Source organism: Rana temporaria, chromosome 1 (genome assembly GCF_905171775.1).
Source record: "Rana temporaria chromosome 1, aRanTem1.1, whole genome shotgun sequence".
In the NCBI taxonomy this organism is placed as follows: Eukaryota; Metazoa; Chordata; class Amphibia; order Anura; family Ranidae; genus Rana; species Rana temporaria.
In genome coordinates this window covers 471,213,694-471,232,207 of record NC_053489.1, presented here as the reverse complement: position 1 = coordinate 471,232,207, position 18,514 = coordinate 471,213,694, and the positions used below count along the sequence as shown (strand labels likewise).

Here is an 18,514-nt window from a genome sequence, read left to right as displayed (position 1 = left end):
TCCTGTTGGGGTTGCCACCTGTATGGGATTCACCAGGACAGTCCGGATTTTGAATCCTGTGCCTGGGTTTTAGTCCACCTGAAACCCGGATACATTATTCAGACAGGAATGTGACTCAGAACAGGGCCTGACAGGAGGGTGAGGGGGCACTATGTGTGCCACATTACTATTCTCTTTGGAGTACCCAAAGGTGTCCCAGGTTGTTACAATCTTAAAGTGTATATTAAAAAAATAAAAAATTTGTCTGTGTGCCACTGAAGTGTTTTGAGTTGGGTTTGCCACTTTTTCTTGAAGCCAATCTCACCTGCAGCTCTGGCAGTGTCATATTTTAGGCAGTAGTGGTGAATGATATGGCATGCAAATTGATTTTCAAGTTCTTAGACAAAGAAGTCCTATAGGTGGGGTTCAGTGCCTGGACGCTAGGGATTGTTAATAGTATTTTTCTCCTAAAGAGAACTGTAGTTTATTATTTTTTATTATTTTTTTACAGTTACAATAAAATACAAGAGGGTTAAGAGGGCCTTGCTCATGAGAATTTACAATCTAAGAGAGTGTGGCAAGTGGTACAGAAGGTTGTAATTGTTGGGGATGAGCTGAAGTCATATGTTTTTTTTCTATGCTGCAATTTATTGCAATTTAAAAGGTGGTTTGAATACAGTGGGTTATACACTACAGTATCCATTCAATGGATTGGGAAAATGTATACCCATATGTTTAGCTTAAAAAAAACTTTTTTTAAAAAATTTTTTTTGTATATATTAAATGTTTTTTAAAATTAAAGCTGAAATCAAGCCACAGTAAATCCAACCCCTCCAATGTGACCCCTTACATTGGATTCCTTTTGTCTTTTATGTCTAAATCTAAATAGAATACATAGGCATTTCAGTAAAACTGTCGAAGTAGAAAAAAAATTTTTTTTACTAAACTACCACATGCCCTTTAACATTGAGCTGGAGCTTTGAAAACCATTGGTTCCTGGCGTGGACAGGCACCAGGCTCTTCGATACCCAGGAAAGGATTGCCAGCAAGATGGTGGCTTTTACTACCTACCCCCCCCCCACCCTTTTCCTTTCCATGGCGTGGGGAAAGTAGGTGTGTTGTTGCCTCCTACCTTGAGAACTGGTTTTAGGGGTACCTTGTGTGTTTTGTAAAAAAAAGAAACGCCCACACCATGAAAAATATGTTAAATACAGGGCCGATCCTAGGCAGGGTGCACAGGGTGCTCCGCACCCCGGCGCTGCAGAGGTGGGGGCGCCGAAGCTCCAAAGTGCTCCCCTCCCTCCTCGTCTGTGTCCAAAGCTGCTGCCAATCATCCCATACACTCCCAGAAATGCTCTCTGAGTGCCACCCTTCAAGTAACCAAAGATGCCACATATGCCCCCCCCCCTCTGTAATGTGCTTCTGCTCCCAGAGCGCCCAAGCTACAAGGATCTATTGGACAAGTACTGATCTATGGGGACACCTGATGTGGGGGACACCTGCTGGGGGGGGCTCTGATGGGGGACACCTGCTGGGGGGACTCTGATGGGGGACACCTGCTGTGGGGGGCTCTGACGGGGGACACCTGCTGGGGGGGACTTTGATAGGGGACACTAATGAAGACTTCTTAGGGGAGCATCTCTGTGTTTGAGTCGTAGCCATAGAAACATTTGTAAAGGGGAGGAGTTAGTAAGATGACCATGCCCATGTGTGGGCGCCAGAAATATTTCTGCACCCAGGCGCCTCTGACCCTAGGATCGCCCTGGTTAAATACATTTTTTCACTAAAGTTCATTAATATTTACAGTTTCAAAAATGGCTGAAGGTGTCTTATACATTGAGAGGAGCTCCGAGTAGAGGAGGGAGTATCGGCCATACCTGGCCAATGCCCCTGAAAGCTGGAAATTACTGAAGTAGACCGTGATACTCCAATGGTCTTCACTAGCTTTTATGTCCTGTGCTGAGTGGCTGCACTTCTGAATATTGAATGAACACAGGAGGTTGGCTACTTGGCATTGACGCCATTCAAAGAAATCTTTGCATTTTGTGAATGAATGCGAAGCGTTCTCTGATTGGAAGAGGTGAGGCGATGATGTCTTGCTCTCCATCTTGTCCAATCAGAGACTGCTTTGCTGATCATCCCACTGGTGAATAAAGCTGGAAGCATCAAGCATTTCAGACTTCTGGTTTCAGCTTTGTCCTTCCCCAGCAGTGCTGACAAGGGAATACGCTTACCATGCCCAATCTGTGCTTGATCAGCTTCAGTGGGGTACAGAAGTGACATTAGGGGTTTACTATATTCCTGATGTCTCTTAAAAGAGACTCTACTTGTAACGGAATGGCCTGTGATACCCAGAGACTTTTGAAGGATGCAGGGTACTCCTGTGCCAGCTTCACTAATGACTCTTGGGTCTAGGGTCATCCTATGTTTAATAGGGGCATAGGATGAACGAGAAATTATATTATGAATTACATGAGATGGGACAGTAATGATAATTCATGTATTGCAGGATATCTTGAAATATTATAAGTTGTTAATTCTGACCACAACAGGTCAATAGGAGAGTGTCTCATTCAATGTGAAACATAGACTGTTGTGGTGCTAATTAAGTCTGGCTTCTGAAGGACCTCTCATTGTGGGATGCTAATGGCACTGTATTGTGTGAAAGTTCTATTGATGATAGATATGTGTTGGCAGTCTGAAAGGTCAGATGTCTGACCTTTCAGGTGTAGTGGATTAGCATGTCAATTATGTTTACTAAAGAAATGTGTATTATGTAGCAGGTGAGAATAACTTATCGCAGAGTCAGAACGTCTGGGGAATGATTAGTGATTTGCTCATTTGAATGTCATTATCTAACGGAATGTGTATTGAGCACCCATTGTGTCATGTTGTGGGTGGAGTTGAGTCATTGTCCATATTTGGCTTCTAACTGTATAAAAACCTGAGAGTTTACCATTAAAGTGTTCATTCGGAACCAGAGACAGAGCTGTGTGTGTCTCGTTTCTGGGGGAAATCCAATGGATCGTGTCTGCTGGATTGTTGGAGTGTCGGATAAGCTGTCTTGGGTTGGTGGAATGGAATATCGTAAACGGCGTTAACCCCTGACCGTTACACTACTTATATGTAAACACATAGGGGGCTTGCCAGCCTCCTATGCAATGGCAATAAAATTAAGTAAAAAAACTTTAAAAATCAAAGTCAGACATATAAAAAAAAAAAGTTTGAAACCCCTCGCTTATGCACCTAAATGCACCTGTTCAGTGCACCTTCTTTTGAGGCAGCGATTATGCTACACATAACGCACACGTTGGAATGTATGCAAAAATCCAAAAGCCACCCACGAATAGTCAGGAGTTTAGGGCCTAGCAGGTGTTTATTGGCCCAGACTACAACCTTCATGCACCTACAGTAAACCAGGAGGATAGCATTGGTCACAACTGTGTGCCTATCTATTCACAAAGGGTATGCACTTGTAGGTGGTTGTTTAAGCCCAGATTCACACTGACGGCAGGAATGTAATCGTGCAAGTTCAGCAGAACTCGCACGATTTCATTCCTGCATGTCAGTCCCGACTTTGTGGGTGATTTCCGAGACATCTGTGCAGGTTGCTGCACAGATGTCAATGGAAATTGCACCCTGAAGTCACCAAACAGTACAGAAACTGCTTTTGGGAATCATTGCAGCACCGCAAATGAGGCGTCGCACCGATTCAAACGGTACCATTGCCGCCGATTTAGCATGCAATTTCACATGCCAATCCGCTCCAATGTGAACCAGGGCTAAAGGTGTCTAAATGTACGCGGGGTGGGGAATGCAAATCTGTTAGCTTGCCTAAGGGCTCCATTCTGCCTTTATCGGTTTCTGACTGGCCTGCAGGGAAGAGCAAGGTGTGTATGATATTGAAATTCATAGTTGGTATACCACTTTCATACAAAACATTGCAGCTTGATTTACTTCTCACTCATTTCAGCCACACCTATTGCACATGCTTTTACTTGGCATGTATCATAGAGAAAGGGTAATTTTTTAGCTTCTGGCATTGAATCAGCTAAGTATGAAGAGCTAGCTGGTATTTTTGGAAACTATTTTCAACTCTATTAGAATACAGAAAATTATTTATTATAACTGCAATTATATTATGTCAATCGGGATCAAAGTAGACCTGGACTCTGAAGATTTGCTATGTTATAAGGAACATTTTGAAGTGTTAATGGTGCCTAAGCAGAGTCCTGAAAAGTTTACCTTTTTTATGTCTGAAATTTGCCCTGAAAGTAGCAATGTACTTAGTGACATGTAAGGGGAAGATCTGTAGTCTAGTCTCGGAAGGGGCACTTCCAGAAAAAAATTTTTTGCAGGCAATTTTTTGGAGACATGGCTGGTGTTGGAGCTTCAATCATCCCGGCACCGTGGTTGTTATGGTGTCAGAATGATTGAAACGCATTATTTTTATTATTACATTGTTATATAAAATTAAATGGTTCAACTCGCCATAATGCAGAATCAGTGGGAGCCTGGAGTGTGTTGCTTTCCACGATCGCTTGCCACAAGTTAGGGATTGTCACAAGTTGCGGGTTGTCACTTGCCACGTCACCTGCCACACGTTGCGGATTGTCACTTGCAACGTCACCTGCCACACGTTGCGGATTGTCACTTGCCACGTCACCTGCCACACGTTGCGGATTGTCACTTGCCACGTCACCTGCCACACGTTGCGGATTGTCACTTGCCACCTCACCTGGCACGCGTTGCGGATTGTCACTTGCCACGTCACCTGCCACACGTTGTGGATTGTCACTTGCCACAAGTTGCGGATTTTGTCACTTGCCACATCACCTGCCACACGTTTGTCACTTGCCTGTCTGTCACACGTTGGAGATTGTCACTTGCCTGCTCCAATTGTCCCATGTTGTGTCCCAGAATCAGGCAGCAGAGAGATGATGTAACCTCTCTGCTGCCCACACCGAGAGGGCAGAAGTGCAGGGATGCAAGGCGGGCGGTAAGAGATGATGTAATCTCTCTGCTCCCCCACTCGCCTGTGCTCACTCAGACACTCACCAAGCTGCCCAGCTGCCCGGCCCGCACGCTCTCTCTCCCGCCAGCGGAGCCACCGGCACTTTTAGTTCCCCGGGTGCCAAGCTGCACGCTCTCACCTGCCCGCTCCCTTACCAGCCTGCCGAGCTGCTCAGCCCACTCGCTCTCATTCTCACCCGCCCACAGAGCTATCGGATCCATGGTGCCGCCCGCTCTCTCACCCGCCAACTCACCCACAGTTTCTCAGGGGAGGGGGAAATTGCCCCATTGCGCCCCCCCCCCTGGATCCGCCCCTGGCTGCTTCACACAATGTGTGGTGACCTGTGTTTTTTCCACACTGGATAAATGCAAGCCACCGCTAGGGCACAAAGAAAACAATAGTTTTCTATGTAGTCTTTTTACACCACAATGCTGGTATGATGTGCAGTGCAACACGCCATGCTACAGTGTGAAGACATGCATGAATTGTGACTATGTGACACTTAAAATAAAGTAAAAAAAAGAAAGAAAAGAGTCAGCAGTGCAATGTGCTGAAACATGCATTGCATCTCTGCCGGCCAGAGCTCACACCGACAGCTGCCCTCACAGTAAATGCTGCGTTTTACTGTGCAAGCTAGTGTGAATCCTTTGTCAAGGTAGTTTGAGAATAGCGGCACTCCAGGACAGATGAGAATAAAAGTATCTTTATTGAATTTTTTTTTTTTTAAAAGTCCAGGAAATACACACATTTCCAGGACAGTCAGTAAACACTTTTTCACACATCAGTGCTTATTCATTACTGAGTATTCCAAGGAAGACACAGCCCCAAATGATCCATACAGGTCAAATAGAATCGCATTGATACACATTCATGCACAAAATACATATAAATGATCCATGTACATAAATAGTAAAGAAGAAAAAGTTCCATATATACATAAAATAATCATAACTAAGGATGTAAATCAAAAAAGAAAAATGGGCGCTCAAACACTAGTCAACCAAATTGTAAATATGCACATAAAATACACCATATAAACCAAAAAGAGAAAAAAAATATATAAATTAAAAATGTAACAATATGAATGTAACAACCAATATACAAAAATAAAGTGTGTGTGTGTGTGTGTGTGTGTGTGTATGCATCTATATAAAAACACAAACACTTGCATTATTTTACACCCCTAGTGCTTTTGTAGATTCTGCTATGTTATCTTTAGATAACCCATGGTGCGCTGTGAATCCTTTGTCAAGCATTAAAGTTTGTATACAGTAAACAGTACAATATATAGTAAAAACGGATATATAAAACATTGGTTTTACAAAGTCAGCAGCTGCAGTATTTGTAGCTGCTGGCTTTTAATATTTTTTTTTTTTAGTGGCACATCCGCTTTAACACACATTAAAGCACCTCCAGGTTCAACATGCTTTTGCAATGCTTCACTGATGCTTTTTGAAAGTCTGGCAAATGCCCTGTGTGTGTTCATTTTCTATTTGTTTTAAAGGAGCCCCAGATCATTAGTACCCCTGTTAAGCAGATCTCCAGCTCCATTATTATCACCGTTCAACAGATCCACAGCTTATTAGTACAATCATTCAGCAGATTCCAAGCTTATTAGTAACCTCGTTCAGCAGATGACTTGCTCAATAGTAACCCCCAGCTCTGCAAATCCCCCCCCCCCCCACTCAGTAGTATCTCCCAGCTCTGCTGATTCCCCCCCCCGCTCAGCAGTAACTCCCAGCCCTGCTGATCGCCCCCGCTCAGTAGTAACTCCCAGCCCTGCTGATCGCCCCCGCTCAGTAGTAACTCCCAGCCCTGCGGATCGCCCCCGCTCAGTAGTAACTCTTTTTTTTTTTTTTTTTTTTTTTTACGGCCACAAAACATCTAACAGGTAGAGAAGCTTAGAAAAAAGGGGTGGAGATAAGGGCCGTCTAATGTGAGCCACCCTCACTGCGCGTAGCTGGAGAATAAATGTGAACACTAGTGATATTTATAAAATAAATGAATAAATTAATAAATATGCAAGAGCTGCTGCTTTAAAAATTATAGAATCCAAAATAGTTAATATGCAAATACAGTGATACCTATTATAAATAAGGTGCCAAATGTGATATTAAACAGCGCTCAAAAAAATATGTGAAAATGTAAATATCAACAAATATAATATTGGTACAGTGACATAGTGAAAAATAAATAAATAATCCACCCTCTAAGTGAGTCAATATATAAGTGTCCAAAAATCCGTGCAAAAATCGCATCAAAAAATACCAGGTTGGCAAATAAAGTCCATGAACTGTCTAAGTGAACAAAAAAATATATATAAATAGTTCATAAATGGAGAGCAAAGGAAAAGAAAAAATCCTTCCCGATCTTCAATAAGTGCTTTCACCACACCACAGTGACTGCGTGCTTCCACCACCCATCAGAAATGCAAACTCACCGCAACAAATGGCCTGACACTTTCGTGTTTAGGCACACAGGCTTGTTAACTGACCCCCTCAGTTTAGTTGATAGAACTCCTTCTTTTCATATAGGGTGGAGCATTCAGTTAAACAGATGGAGATCCGAAGCAAAAAGAAAACTCCAAGATAACAGCCATATGCAAATAAGAAAAAGAGAGCACAATAGTGTGATACTGTAACACAACTTTTAATAACACACTACAAATCTCCCAAAGAATGCACTCACAAAGGTAACTCTTGTTACAAGCAGTGTATAAATCCAAAAACTGACACGGTGTAAAACAAAAAATAAAGATATCCTCCAGGTGAACTAGTGGTCACAGCGGACCAACGAATAGCCCAAGTGTTACTCACAGCCCTTGTGCAGGTGTACTGGAGCTGCTGCTTAGGTAATTGAGCTGGTGGCAGATTAGACCATTCCACGTTCAAGCTTAGAAAGTTAGGTGTGCGGTTGTGACTTCAGTAATCACTCCCCGACATGTTTCATCGAAATGATTTCTTCATGGGGTTACTTACCAGCTGTCTAGTGCCGCTTTATATAGTTGCCAGGGTCCTCCCTCCCCCCTTGTGTTAATCAGTAGGCACGCATCATAACAAGCTGCAGCTGAGTGGACTTACGTTCCTCCCAGCCATGCTAACATGCAGCTGATCCGCTCATCCAATCAGAGCAGCATCATCGTCATGACGCTGTAGCTGGCATTCTTCCAACGTGGTGGAGGCCCTCAGTGGCGACGTTGGTGTATTACACCACATCCCACTGCCTAGTATCGAATGTAATGTCTAACCCCGATGGTTAAACTGGGGTATGACACTCAACCTGCCTGCAGTGTATTCCATAATGGAGGGATGAAAACCAAATATTGCTGACTGTCAGCTTTTCGGATGTCCCTATGACCACAAGTTACCTCTAGGGTCTATGCATACAGAGTATAGCAATATAAATTCAGAAACACAGAGTACATTGGCTCTCATTATTTAAGCACAAGAGCCAGCCAATTAGTGGTGTGTATAGTTATGAATGACATGTATACATATATAAAATATATATTATATAGCACTCTAAAATCTACAAACACATCTCTAGACAATAAGTGTATATACAAAATATAAATGATATTTTAAAAATTGTATATAAAAGAGTTGCAGATATTGTTATCCATATTAAAAATGCATAAAAATATTAGTTAAAAGATATTAATAGGAATAAACAATATATATAAAATAATACATATATTTTTAAAAATGTTAAAATTATTTAAAAACATTATATTAAAATGAATACTGGAAAAAGATAATAAACTGGGCCATGAGCTGTAAATGACATGTGTATAAATATACGTTAGTAAAACAAATAAATGCTCTGGTTTAGACGTAAGTGGGTGTACTACATCATCCCCATATGCATGCACTCATCAAAACTCTGATCATGACGGGTAGCCCAGTTGTTTGGCCCCCTTATATAAACATAGCTCATGATCATCCTATATATGTAAAAACGCATGTCTCAAATCTATTGCTCATAATTTAGGCATTGCTAATGAAGCAATTCACATCCAGTTCTATGTTTAGTCCCCTCGGAAAATGGCTTTTTAACAGGAAGATCCATTGAGTTTCGCGCTGCGACAGGTCTCTCACCCTATTTGAGCCTCTCCACGAAGGGTACACACAGTCAATGCCGCAGAACTGAGCTAACGAGGGGTCTTGGTTATGTTTTTCTTTAAAGTGGACTGACACACTATGATACTCGAAGCCTTTCTTAATATTCGCAAGGTGTTCAGCCACTCGAATCCGCAATAACCGCTTGGTTCTCCCTACATAAAGTAGCCCACCTGTTTATGGCTGAGTGGGAGGACAGGCACGTTTTTTATAACCGGAGACCCCAATTATTATTTTATCGGAGGTTTATAGACGATATTTTATTTATATGGGAAGGATCACAACAAGAAGCACTCCAGTTCCTGGGAGAACTCAATAATAATTCCAATAATATTAAACTGGAATACACGATCAGTGGAAATACTGTCAATTTCTTGGATGTGACTATTCAAAGAGAAGGAAATAAATTAAAGACTAAAGTGTATTTTAAAACCACTGATCGGAACAGTTACCTGTCCATTAATAGTGGACACCATCCAGCGTGGATTAAAAATATCCCTAAGGGGCAATTTTTAAGAGTTCGACGCAACTGCTCAGATGTCACTGACTATCTCTCACAAGCACAAATACTCAAGAATAAATTTGTTCAAAAGGGATATGATGAGCCAGCTTTGAATACTATGATTGAAGACATTGCTGTTATCCCTAGAGATAAATGCTTGGAGAAGAAGGCAGAAGAGCCAAACAATAATCAACACCAATGCGGATTCCTGTCTGGGTTTCATGCCCAATATAGGGAGGTAGAGGCCATTTTTAAAAATCATTGGCACATCTTGGGCAAGGACAGACACCTTGCCGAAATTCTTCCGAGTCAACCACGATTCATCTACAGGAGGGCTCCTAATTTCGGTGATAAGGTGGTTCGTAAGATTTTAGATCCCCCAGACCAACAGGCCCTTAGAATAGATCTTAAAGGATTTTTCTCCTGTAGGAAATGCATCTGCTGTAGAACTGTACGAACAAGTAACAGGGGTAAACAACAGGTCATGAGTAGTGATGGGAAGAGTTTTTCTATTAAAGAATTTATTACGTGTAACTCTTCTTACGTAGTATACCTGATCTGGTGCCCCTGTGGGCTACTTTATGTAGGGAGAACCAAGCGGTTATTGCGGATTCGAGTGGCTGAACACCTTGCGAATATTAAGAAAGGCTTCGAGTATCATAGTGTGTCAGTCCACTTTAAAGAAAAACATAACCAAGACCCCTCGTTAGCTCAGTTCTGCGGCATTGACTGTGTGTACCCTTCGTGGAGAGGCTCAAATAGGGTGAGAGACCTGTCGCAGCGCGAAACTCAATGGATCTTCCTGTTAAAAAGCCATTTTCCGAGGGGACTAAACATAGAACTGGATGTGAATTGCTTCATTAGCAATGCCTAAATTATGAGCAATAGATTTGAGACATGCGTTTTTACATATATAGGATGATCATGAGCTATGTTTATATAAGGGGGCCAAACAACTGGGCTACCCGTCATGATCAGAGTTTTGATGAGTGCATGCATATGGGGATGATGTAGTACACCCACTTACGTCTAAACCAGAGCATTTATTTGTTTTACTAACGTATATTTATACACATGTCATTTACAGCTCATGGCCCAGTTTATTATCTTTTTCCAGTATTCATTTTAATATAATGTTTTTAAATAATTTTAACATTTTTAAAAATATATGTATTATTTTATATATATTGTTTATTCCTATTAATATCTTTTAACTAATATTTTTATGCATTTTTAATATGGATAACAATATCTGCAACTCTTTTATATACAATTTTTAAAATATCATTTATATTTTGTATATACACTTATTGTCTAGAGATGTGTTTGTAGATTTTAGAGTGCTATATAATATATATTTTATATATGTATACATGTCATTCATAACTATACACACCACTAATTGGCTGGCTCTTGTGCTTAAATAATGAGAGCCAATGTACTCTGTGTTTCTGAATTTATATTGCTATACTCTGTATGCATAGACCCTAGAGGTAACTTGTGGTCATAGGGACATCCGAAAAGCTGACAGTCAGCAATATTTGGTTTTCATCCCTCCATTATGGAATACACTGCAGGCAGGTTGAGTGTCATACCCCAGTTTAACCATCGGGGTTAGACATTACATTCGATACTAGGCAGTGGGATGTGGTGTAATACACCAACGTCGCCACTGAGGGCCTCCACCACGTTGGAAGAATGCCAGCTACAGCGTCATGACGATGATGCTGCTCTGATTGGATGAGCGGATCAGCTGCATGTTAGCATGGCTGGGAGGAACGTAAGTCCACTCAGCTGCAGCTTGTTATGATGCGTGCCTACTGATTAACACAAGGGGGGAGGGAGGACCCTGGCAACTATATAAAGCGGCACTAGACAGCTGGTAAGTAACCCCATGAAGAAATCATTTCGATGAAACATGTCGGGGAGTGATTACTGAAGTCACAACCGCACACCTAACTTTCTAAGCTTGAACGTGGAATGGTCTAATCTGCCACCAGCTCAATTACCTAAGCAGCAGCTCCAGTACACCTGCACAAGGGCTGTGAGTAACACTTGGGCTATTCGTTGGTCCGCTGTGACCACTAGTTCACCTGGAGGATATCTTTATTTTTTGTTTTACACCGTGTCAGTTTTTGGATTTATACACTGCTTGTAACAAGAGTTACCTTTGTGAGTGCATTCTTTGGGAGATTTGTAGTGTGTTATTAAAAGTTGTGTTACAGTATCACACTATTGTGCTCTCTTTTTCTTATTTGCATATGGCTGTTATCTTGGAGTTTTCTTTTTGCTTCGGATCTCCATCTGTTTAACTGAATGCTCCACCCTATATGAAAAGAAGGAGTTCTATCAACTAAACTGAGGGGGTCAGTTAACAAGCCTGTGTGCCTAAACACGAAAGTGTCAGGCCATTTGTTGCGGTGAGTTTGCATTTCTGATGGGTGGTGGAAGCACGCAGTCACTGTGGTGTGGTGAAAGCACTTATTGAAGATCGGGAAGGATTTTTTCTTTTCCTTTGCTCTCCATTTATGAACTATTTATATATATTTTTTTGTTCACTTAGACAGTTCATGGACTTTATTTGCCAACCTGGTATTTTTTGATGCGATTTTTGCACGGATTTTTGGACACTTATATATTGACTCACTTAGAGGGTGGATTATTTATTTATTTTTCACTATGTCACTGTACCAATATTATATTTGTTGATATTTACATTTTCACATATTTTTTTGAGCGCTGTTTAATATCACATTTGGCACCTTATTTATAATAGGTATCACTGTATTTGCATATTAACTATTTTAGGTAGAGAAGCTTCCATTTTCTTATGGGAATGACAAATCCTTTAAATATATTCCTTGAAATGTGTCATAATGAATTTAAGGAACAATTCCCTGTCTCTTTTCCCTCTTTAGAGGTGACAAAGACAGATGTAGACAAGCAGACTGTGCCACGATCACCCCGCAAAAGACCCTTGACCATGGTAAATGTTACTGAGGTAGGTCATCACAAGATGTCAGGTGCAGTTCCTGCAGATGAAGACTATAAAAGCTCATCATCCAAAGAGGTACCAGGTGAGACATATGCCACTCCGTACTAGTTTGTTAACCTGCCTAGTTGGGCCTCCAAAAATATGGTACTAAAAGTAAAAGGATAACTGGCAGACCTCTGTGTTGTTTCATACAAGATGAATTGGTATACATTTGTATTGTTCTGTTAAATTTCTTCATCAAGCTTAGGTTATAAGCAGGGAAGTGCAAGCATCCATTATCTTATGTCTATTGAGGATAGCAACTGTAGCGGTACCCCCGTGGGGGCTACTGACTCTATACCCCACTGGCTACCCAGAATCTGCAAATTCTCTGTTACCTCTGACACCTTGGGTTCCATTTTGAAATGTTGCGTTAGTAATGAGAAACTGTATGATGTCTGTGAAGGTAGATTCACACCCGTGGAACTACAAGTCTCACCAGCCAGTCTGTAGAAAAGAACTAACTCAGCAATACCGTAATCTCTATCTGGATGGGCAGATGCCCTCTCACCACAAGGGACCCCAATAGATGTAGGGCTCCGGCCGCAATCTCCTCTGGTGTCTCCGTTCGATGAAAATGGCGCCGCCACACCTCAATGCGACTCCCGGTGGACTGAAGTGCAAGTGGTCCCAGATGCTCTGGAGCGCAGGCCAGTCCGCTTGCTGGAATAGCGATGCTGTCCTCCAAGGTCCCTCTGAGGCATACGATCTGGCTCTCCGCTGTGTAGGCCGCAGTCTCTCACTCCCTATCACACAGACCTCCTGCTGGCCGGTTCAGAATGGCATCCAGAGAGGCTGAAAACAGGCCGCGCCTGTCCTTTTATCTCTCCTCCCAGCAGGCTGTTCTGCGCGCTTTGCATTGTGCCCCCAGAAGCTGTTAGCCATAATGTGCTAGTATGCACAGCAAAAACTGAAAAACCTGGACCTAATGTACTGCCATTTAATTCCTGACAACTGGCCAAAGATCTAATCTAAGTATCTTTCCAGTACCATAATTACACAATGCATATGAATTGTATTAAATCCTGGGGAAATATAGAAGACCAACATCCCAATTAAGACACGCATAACTCTATTATGGGAATTTTTCAGGTATCAGAGTAACAACTCTTTTACAAAACGGCAACATATAATTGAGGTGACGCCAGTGGGATCTATACCATTAAAACATCTCATTGATTACATCCTCTAAAACTGCTATGTCATAGTCACTAAACTTCTCCATTACATCCTTCTTGTTACAAATAATTTAAATGCACAAATAATTGCTGAATATTCTGAATAATCTTATGTGTCATCACAGGTTCTTCTATGAAACAATAAAAACGTATCACTGTGCAGGACTGTGTTTCTTATATACCATATCTAGCACTACTCCCAAAGGAGCTGCTGGTTTAGATTTCGGCCTGCTGTTACCTTACTGTTCCATATGCTCGTTTCAGGGGTTCTCCTTGAAGAGTTGTCCACAAAAATGTCTGCACCAAACACAAAGTCTCTTTTCAAGCTTTTTATTGAACAAAGTTCTCCAACAGAGGGGTAGAGGGATGGGGAAAGACTCGGGTACCTTTGCTTTGCGGATCACGGATACAACTTAGATCGAGAGGATTAATTCAGTTCCACATTGGATTTCAGCCACCACCAGATAGGCCTACTCTCACTAGCCTAGCAGCTGGTGCGAAGCTCGTCAAAGTCTCTGCCACAGACTTGATAAGTGTTGCCAGGCGGTCCCACGATCTTCTGCCACAAGATCTTGTAACCACTCGCATACTTTGTATAGTTCCTATAAAGTACACCACTCACGGTGCCAAGAATCTTTCAGCCAGGCCGGCAGCACAGTGAGGTAAATTTGCCAGAATACGCCCTTTAATTGAATCCCACTGGTTCAGCTTCCTCCCGTAGGTAAGGTAGAGAAAGACCATCCCTGGATCAGTAGGCCCCAGAAACTCCTGGGCCTACTCTCAGTTGCGAGGCCTCGGACCAGCCGGCCCCGAGGCTATGAAACAGCTCACACATCCCTGAGGCCAGATAGACAACAGGTCAGGATCGGAAGACCCCGCCAAACGGCGTCCGTTTCTTAAGTACCCCTCCCCAGAATGCACAGTGGGTTGACCACGCCCGTTGAGCTGCTTCTGGGAAAGAGATACCCAATGCATCCAGCCTGCTGCCTTTCCAACCTTGACCTGTGGTAACAGCGACACCCACCGTCAAGGGGAAAATTTTGCAACCCAGCTGAACTGAAACAGAACCAACAATTCAGCATAATCCTTCTGAGCTAAACTACAGCTCGGGCAACTAAAATTTAACACATAGCACCTACTCAATGGGAGCATGGCGCTACATATAAAATTAATTCAAGTGTCATCCTGCACAAATAAATACCTATGTCAAAGCCCAACGTTGAAGACAGTCTGAATAAATTAAAGGATATGTATTGTCACAGAATACACTTATAAAGTCGCCATTGTAATAGCAATACAAACATTTATTTTAGACCATCCAGTATAAGCTTATTTGAAAAATCTCCTTTCGTGTTGTGTATGTTGCCTTTTTTAGGATGACCAGATATTTCCGATTTCAGGTGGCTGTTCCCGTAGTGCCCCCAACTTGTAAGCAAGTGCTGAAAAGGTGTCTGTGAATTTTTTAGCCCTGTCTACACTTTGGGCTCCTGTGTTAATTGCATTGTTGTTTGTGTATGTAGTGAGTCACAGGCTGCCCGGGTTGGGAAGGAGTTAATGCAACTCAGATTCTTCCCGGGCTTTTGTGGGCTGTGCCCTCTATGCTGTCCTCATATAAATAAGGGGGAGGGCCTAACAGAGACAAACAACTCACATGAGATCACAGGAGCAGGCTGGCTATACTATGTAGCCCACAGTAATCAACACAGAGAGAGAGAGAGAGAGAGAGAGAGAGAGAGAGAGAGAGAGAGAGAGAGAGAGAGAGAGAGAGAGAGAGAGAGAGAGAGAGAGAGACTTGTAAAGTGCAACACATGCAAACTGAATCGCCTCTGGGCGCTGTATTCATTTCATGGGTAAGGAACCCCTTGACCTCAGAAGAGATGGGTTTTAATCTTTCTCCTGAAGGCCAAGTGGTCCGACTCCAGTCGGATGGTGGTTGGTAGTGCATTCCACAGGCGGGGTCCTTGGACTGCAAATCTTCGATCTCCTTTGGACTTGTATCTGGCTTTGGGTATCTGGAGGAGGTTTTGATTGGTGGATCGCAGAATGCGATTGGGGTTATGGGCTTTTATTTTTTCGCATAGATATTGGTGGGCGTTGCCTTGAATACACTTATGTATTAGGCAGAGTGCCTTGAAAGTGATTCTGTCTTTTACTGGCAACCAATGAAGGGATCTCAGTGAAGGTGAGATTGATTCCCATGGTTTTTCCCAGTCACCAGTCGAGCGGCCGTATTTTTAACGACTTGCAGACGAGTGATTTGGTATTTGAGGATTCCTAGATAGAGGGCATTTGCGTAGTCGAGTCTGGAATTGATGATTGTTCCCACCACGACTTCAATGTCCTCTTTCGGGATAAAGGGCGTGAGTCTGCGTAGTAGGCGCAGCAGATGGTGGGATCCGTTGACTACTGACCCTATTTGTGCATCCATTGTCATGTAGGTATCGAAAATGTCTCCGAGACTTTTGACTTTGGTGCTAGGGGTGATAGTTTTACCCAGAATGGGTGGGGGAGTCCATGTTGACGCGGGGTGATTTTTCCGGTTAGCGTGAAACAGGAGAAGTTCTGTTTTCGAAACATTGAGTTTAAGATAACTGTTTGTCATCCAGTTATCTAATAGAGTAAGGCATTTCTCTAGTCCAAGAGAATGATCCTTTTTGTTGCAGATGCGGAAATACAGTTGTGTGTCGTCTGCATAAGAGTGATAAAGTAACTTCTGGTTACTGATGATTTCAAAGAGAGGGCGAAGATAGATATTAAACAATACGGGCGATAAGGGAGATCCCTGAGGGACTCCGCATGACACCGTACGTTTTTCAGAAGTGAAAGACCCCAGTTTCACTATTTGTGATCGGTTTTCCAAGAAGGAGGAGAACCAGGGTAAAACACCTTCAGCGACTCCGGCTACTTTAGCTAGCCTAGCCAGTAGTAGTCCGTGGTCTACAGTGTCAAAAGCCGCTCTTAGGTCCAGCAGTATCAGGAGACAAGATTCTCCTTCGTCTGCGGCCTCTAGAGCGCCATCCCATATTTTGAGCAGCGCCGATTGAAAGCCGACGGAAGCCTGATTGAAACGGATGGAGTAATTTATGGGTGTCTAAATGCAGTTGCAGCTGTTGTACAACTACTTTCTCCATTACCTTGGAGAAGACATTTAGAGCTGTTATGGGCCTCCGGTTGTTTGGGTCTTTGGGGTCGAGGGTAGTTTGTTTTTAAATTGGTTTTATTGTACCTTGTTTTAGCAAGGTGGGCACCATGCCCTCCTTGAATGATTGGTTTATGAGCTGCGTGATAGCTGGTGCCAGTATATCGGCACGTTCTTTCAGCAGTTTAGTGGGGATGATATCATTGGGTGCTGTGCTATTACGCAGAGTCCCGATGATGTTTTTAGTGGCATCGATGGAAATGGGTTTTAGAGTGAATTTTGGTGATTGCGTCGGATTTATGTGGGTATTAGGTTTGTGATTTGGGGGGGGGGGAGTTGGTGACGGTTCCATTTTGCTGAATACTTTCACGGATTTTTTCAATTTTATTAATGAAATAATCCGATAATTCATTGCAAAATTCTTGTGAATCAGAATTGGGGGCCTCTAAACAAGCTGGATTCATAGTCTGAGTGACCAGCTTGAAGAGTTCTCGGGGGCGGTTAAGGGCATTTGCGATGATGTTGGAGAAATTATTTTTTTTGGCCGTGAAGATTTCTTTGTGATATTTCTTTGTTATTATCTTGTAAATGGTGTGGTTTTTATCTGAAGGGCACCTTTTCCACGCAGCTTCTGCTCTTCTACGCTCTTGTTTTAGCAACGTCAGCTGGTCATTAAACCAGCTGGAGTTGTTTTTCCAGATGCAAGTTTTGCGTTTTGGTGCTACTAAGTCAGCTGATTGTAGTAGCGCCTTGTTGATGGCGTCAAGTGTTTCTGTGGCTGTTTGTTTTTGTTGGGTTGTTTTTATTTTGTTCCCTAGTGTTGTTTTAAAGAGTTCCGAGTGGAGCTTCTTCTGAGATCTAGTCCAGTGAGCTGTCACCGGTTTTGTCGTTTTTTTTTTGGGCTGGCATTTTTGGTGATTGTGAATTTGATGGCATGGTGATCGGTCCATGGTTGCGGCTCATTTCCCAGGACGTCAATTTCCAAATCTTGTTTGAAAATGAGATCGAGCGTATGGCGTGGGGCCTTGTATTAGCTGCTGCAGACCTAATCCTTCCAGATGGTCGATGCAGGCGTCGGCTACGGGGTCCAGCGAGGAGTTGGCCCAGAGGTTGAAATCCCCAAGCACCAAAAGGTGTTTGATGTTTAGGGTATATGTAGAGATGAATTCCGTCAACGACGTGAGAAGGTGCGTTTTTGGGCCTGGTGGTCTATAGCAAAGTAGCATATGGACCGTATCTTGGGGATTTGTTTGTAGCTGCAGAGTGAGGGTTTCCATGAATGGAAGCGAGTTTTGAAGGACTGGTTTGGTGATCGAGAGGTGAGTCTTGTGGATCACCGCCAGGCCCCCCCTCTTTGCCCCACTCTGTTTTGCATTTGAATGCGATAATTTGCTGGCACCAATTCTGCTAGAATGGTGTTGCAGTCGGCTGTCAGCCAGCTTTCTGTGATGAAGAGGCAGTCTAGATCGTGTTGAAGGATGAAATCATAGATTTCTTGTCAGTGTTTTACTGCCGATCTTGTGTTGACCAAAGCGCATATTATTCGCTTG

General features: G+C 42.7%; 1 protein-coding gene across 4 annotated transcripts in view; it reads left to right on the top strand.

Annotated features, from left to right (window-relative positions):
* The window catches only part of CASP6 (caspase 6), a 68,996-nt gene that overhangs the window by 12,874 nt on the left and 37,608 nt on the right, over positions 1 to 18,514 (top strand). For 2 of the 4 annotated variants that reach the window (XM_040329136.1, XM_040329127.1), the window contains exon 2: positions 12,532 to 12,690. The exons of the other annotated variants lie outside the window; for them this stretch is intronic. In XM_040329136.1, coding sequence (XP_040185070.1) covers positions 12,532 to 12,690 — 159 coding nt within the window. The remainder of the gene's footprint in view (positions 1 to 12,531; positions 12,691 to 18,514) is intronic. 4 annotated transcript variants of the gene reach the window in all.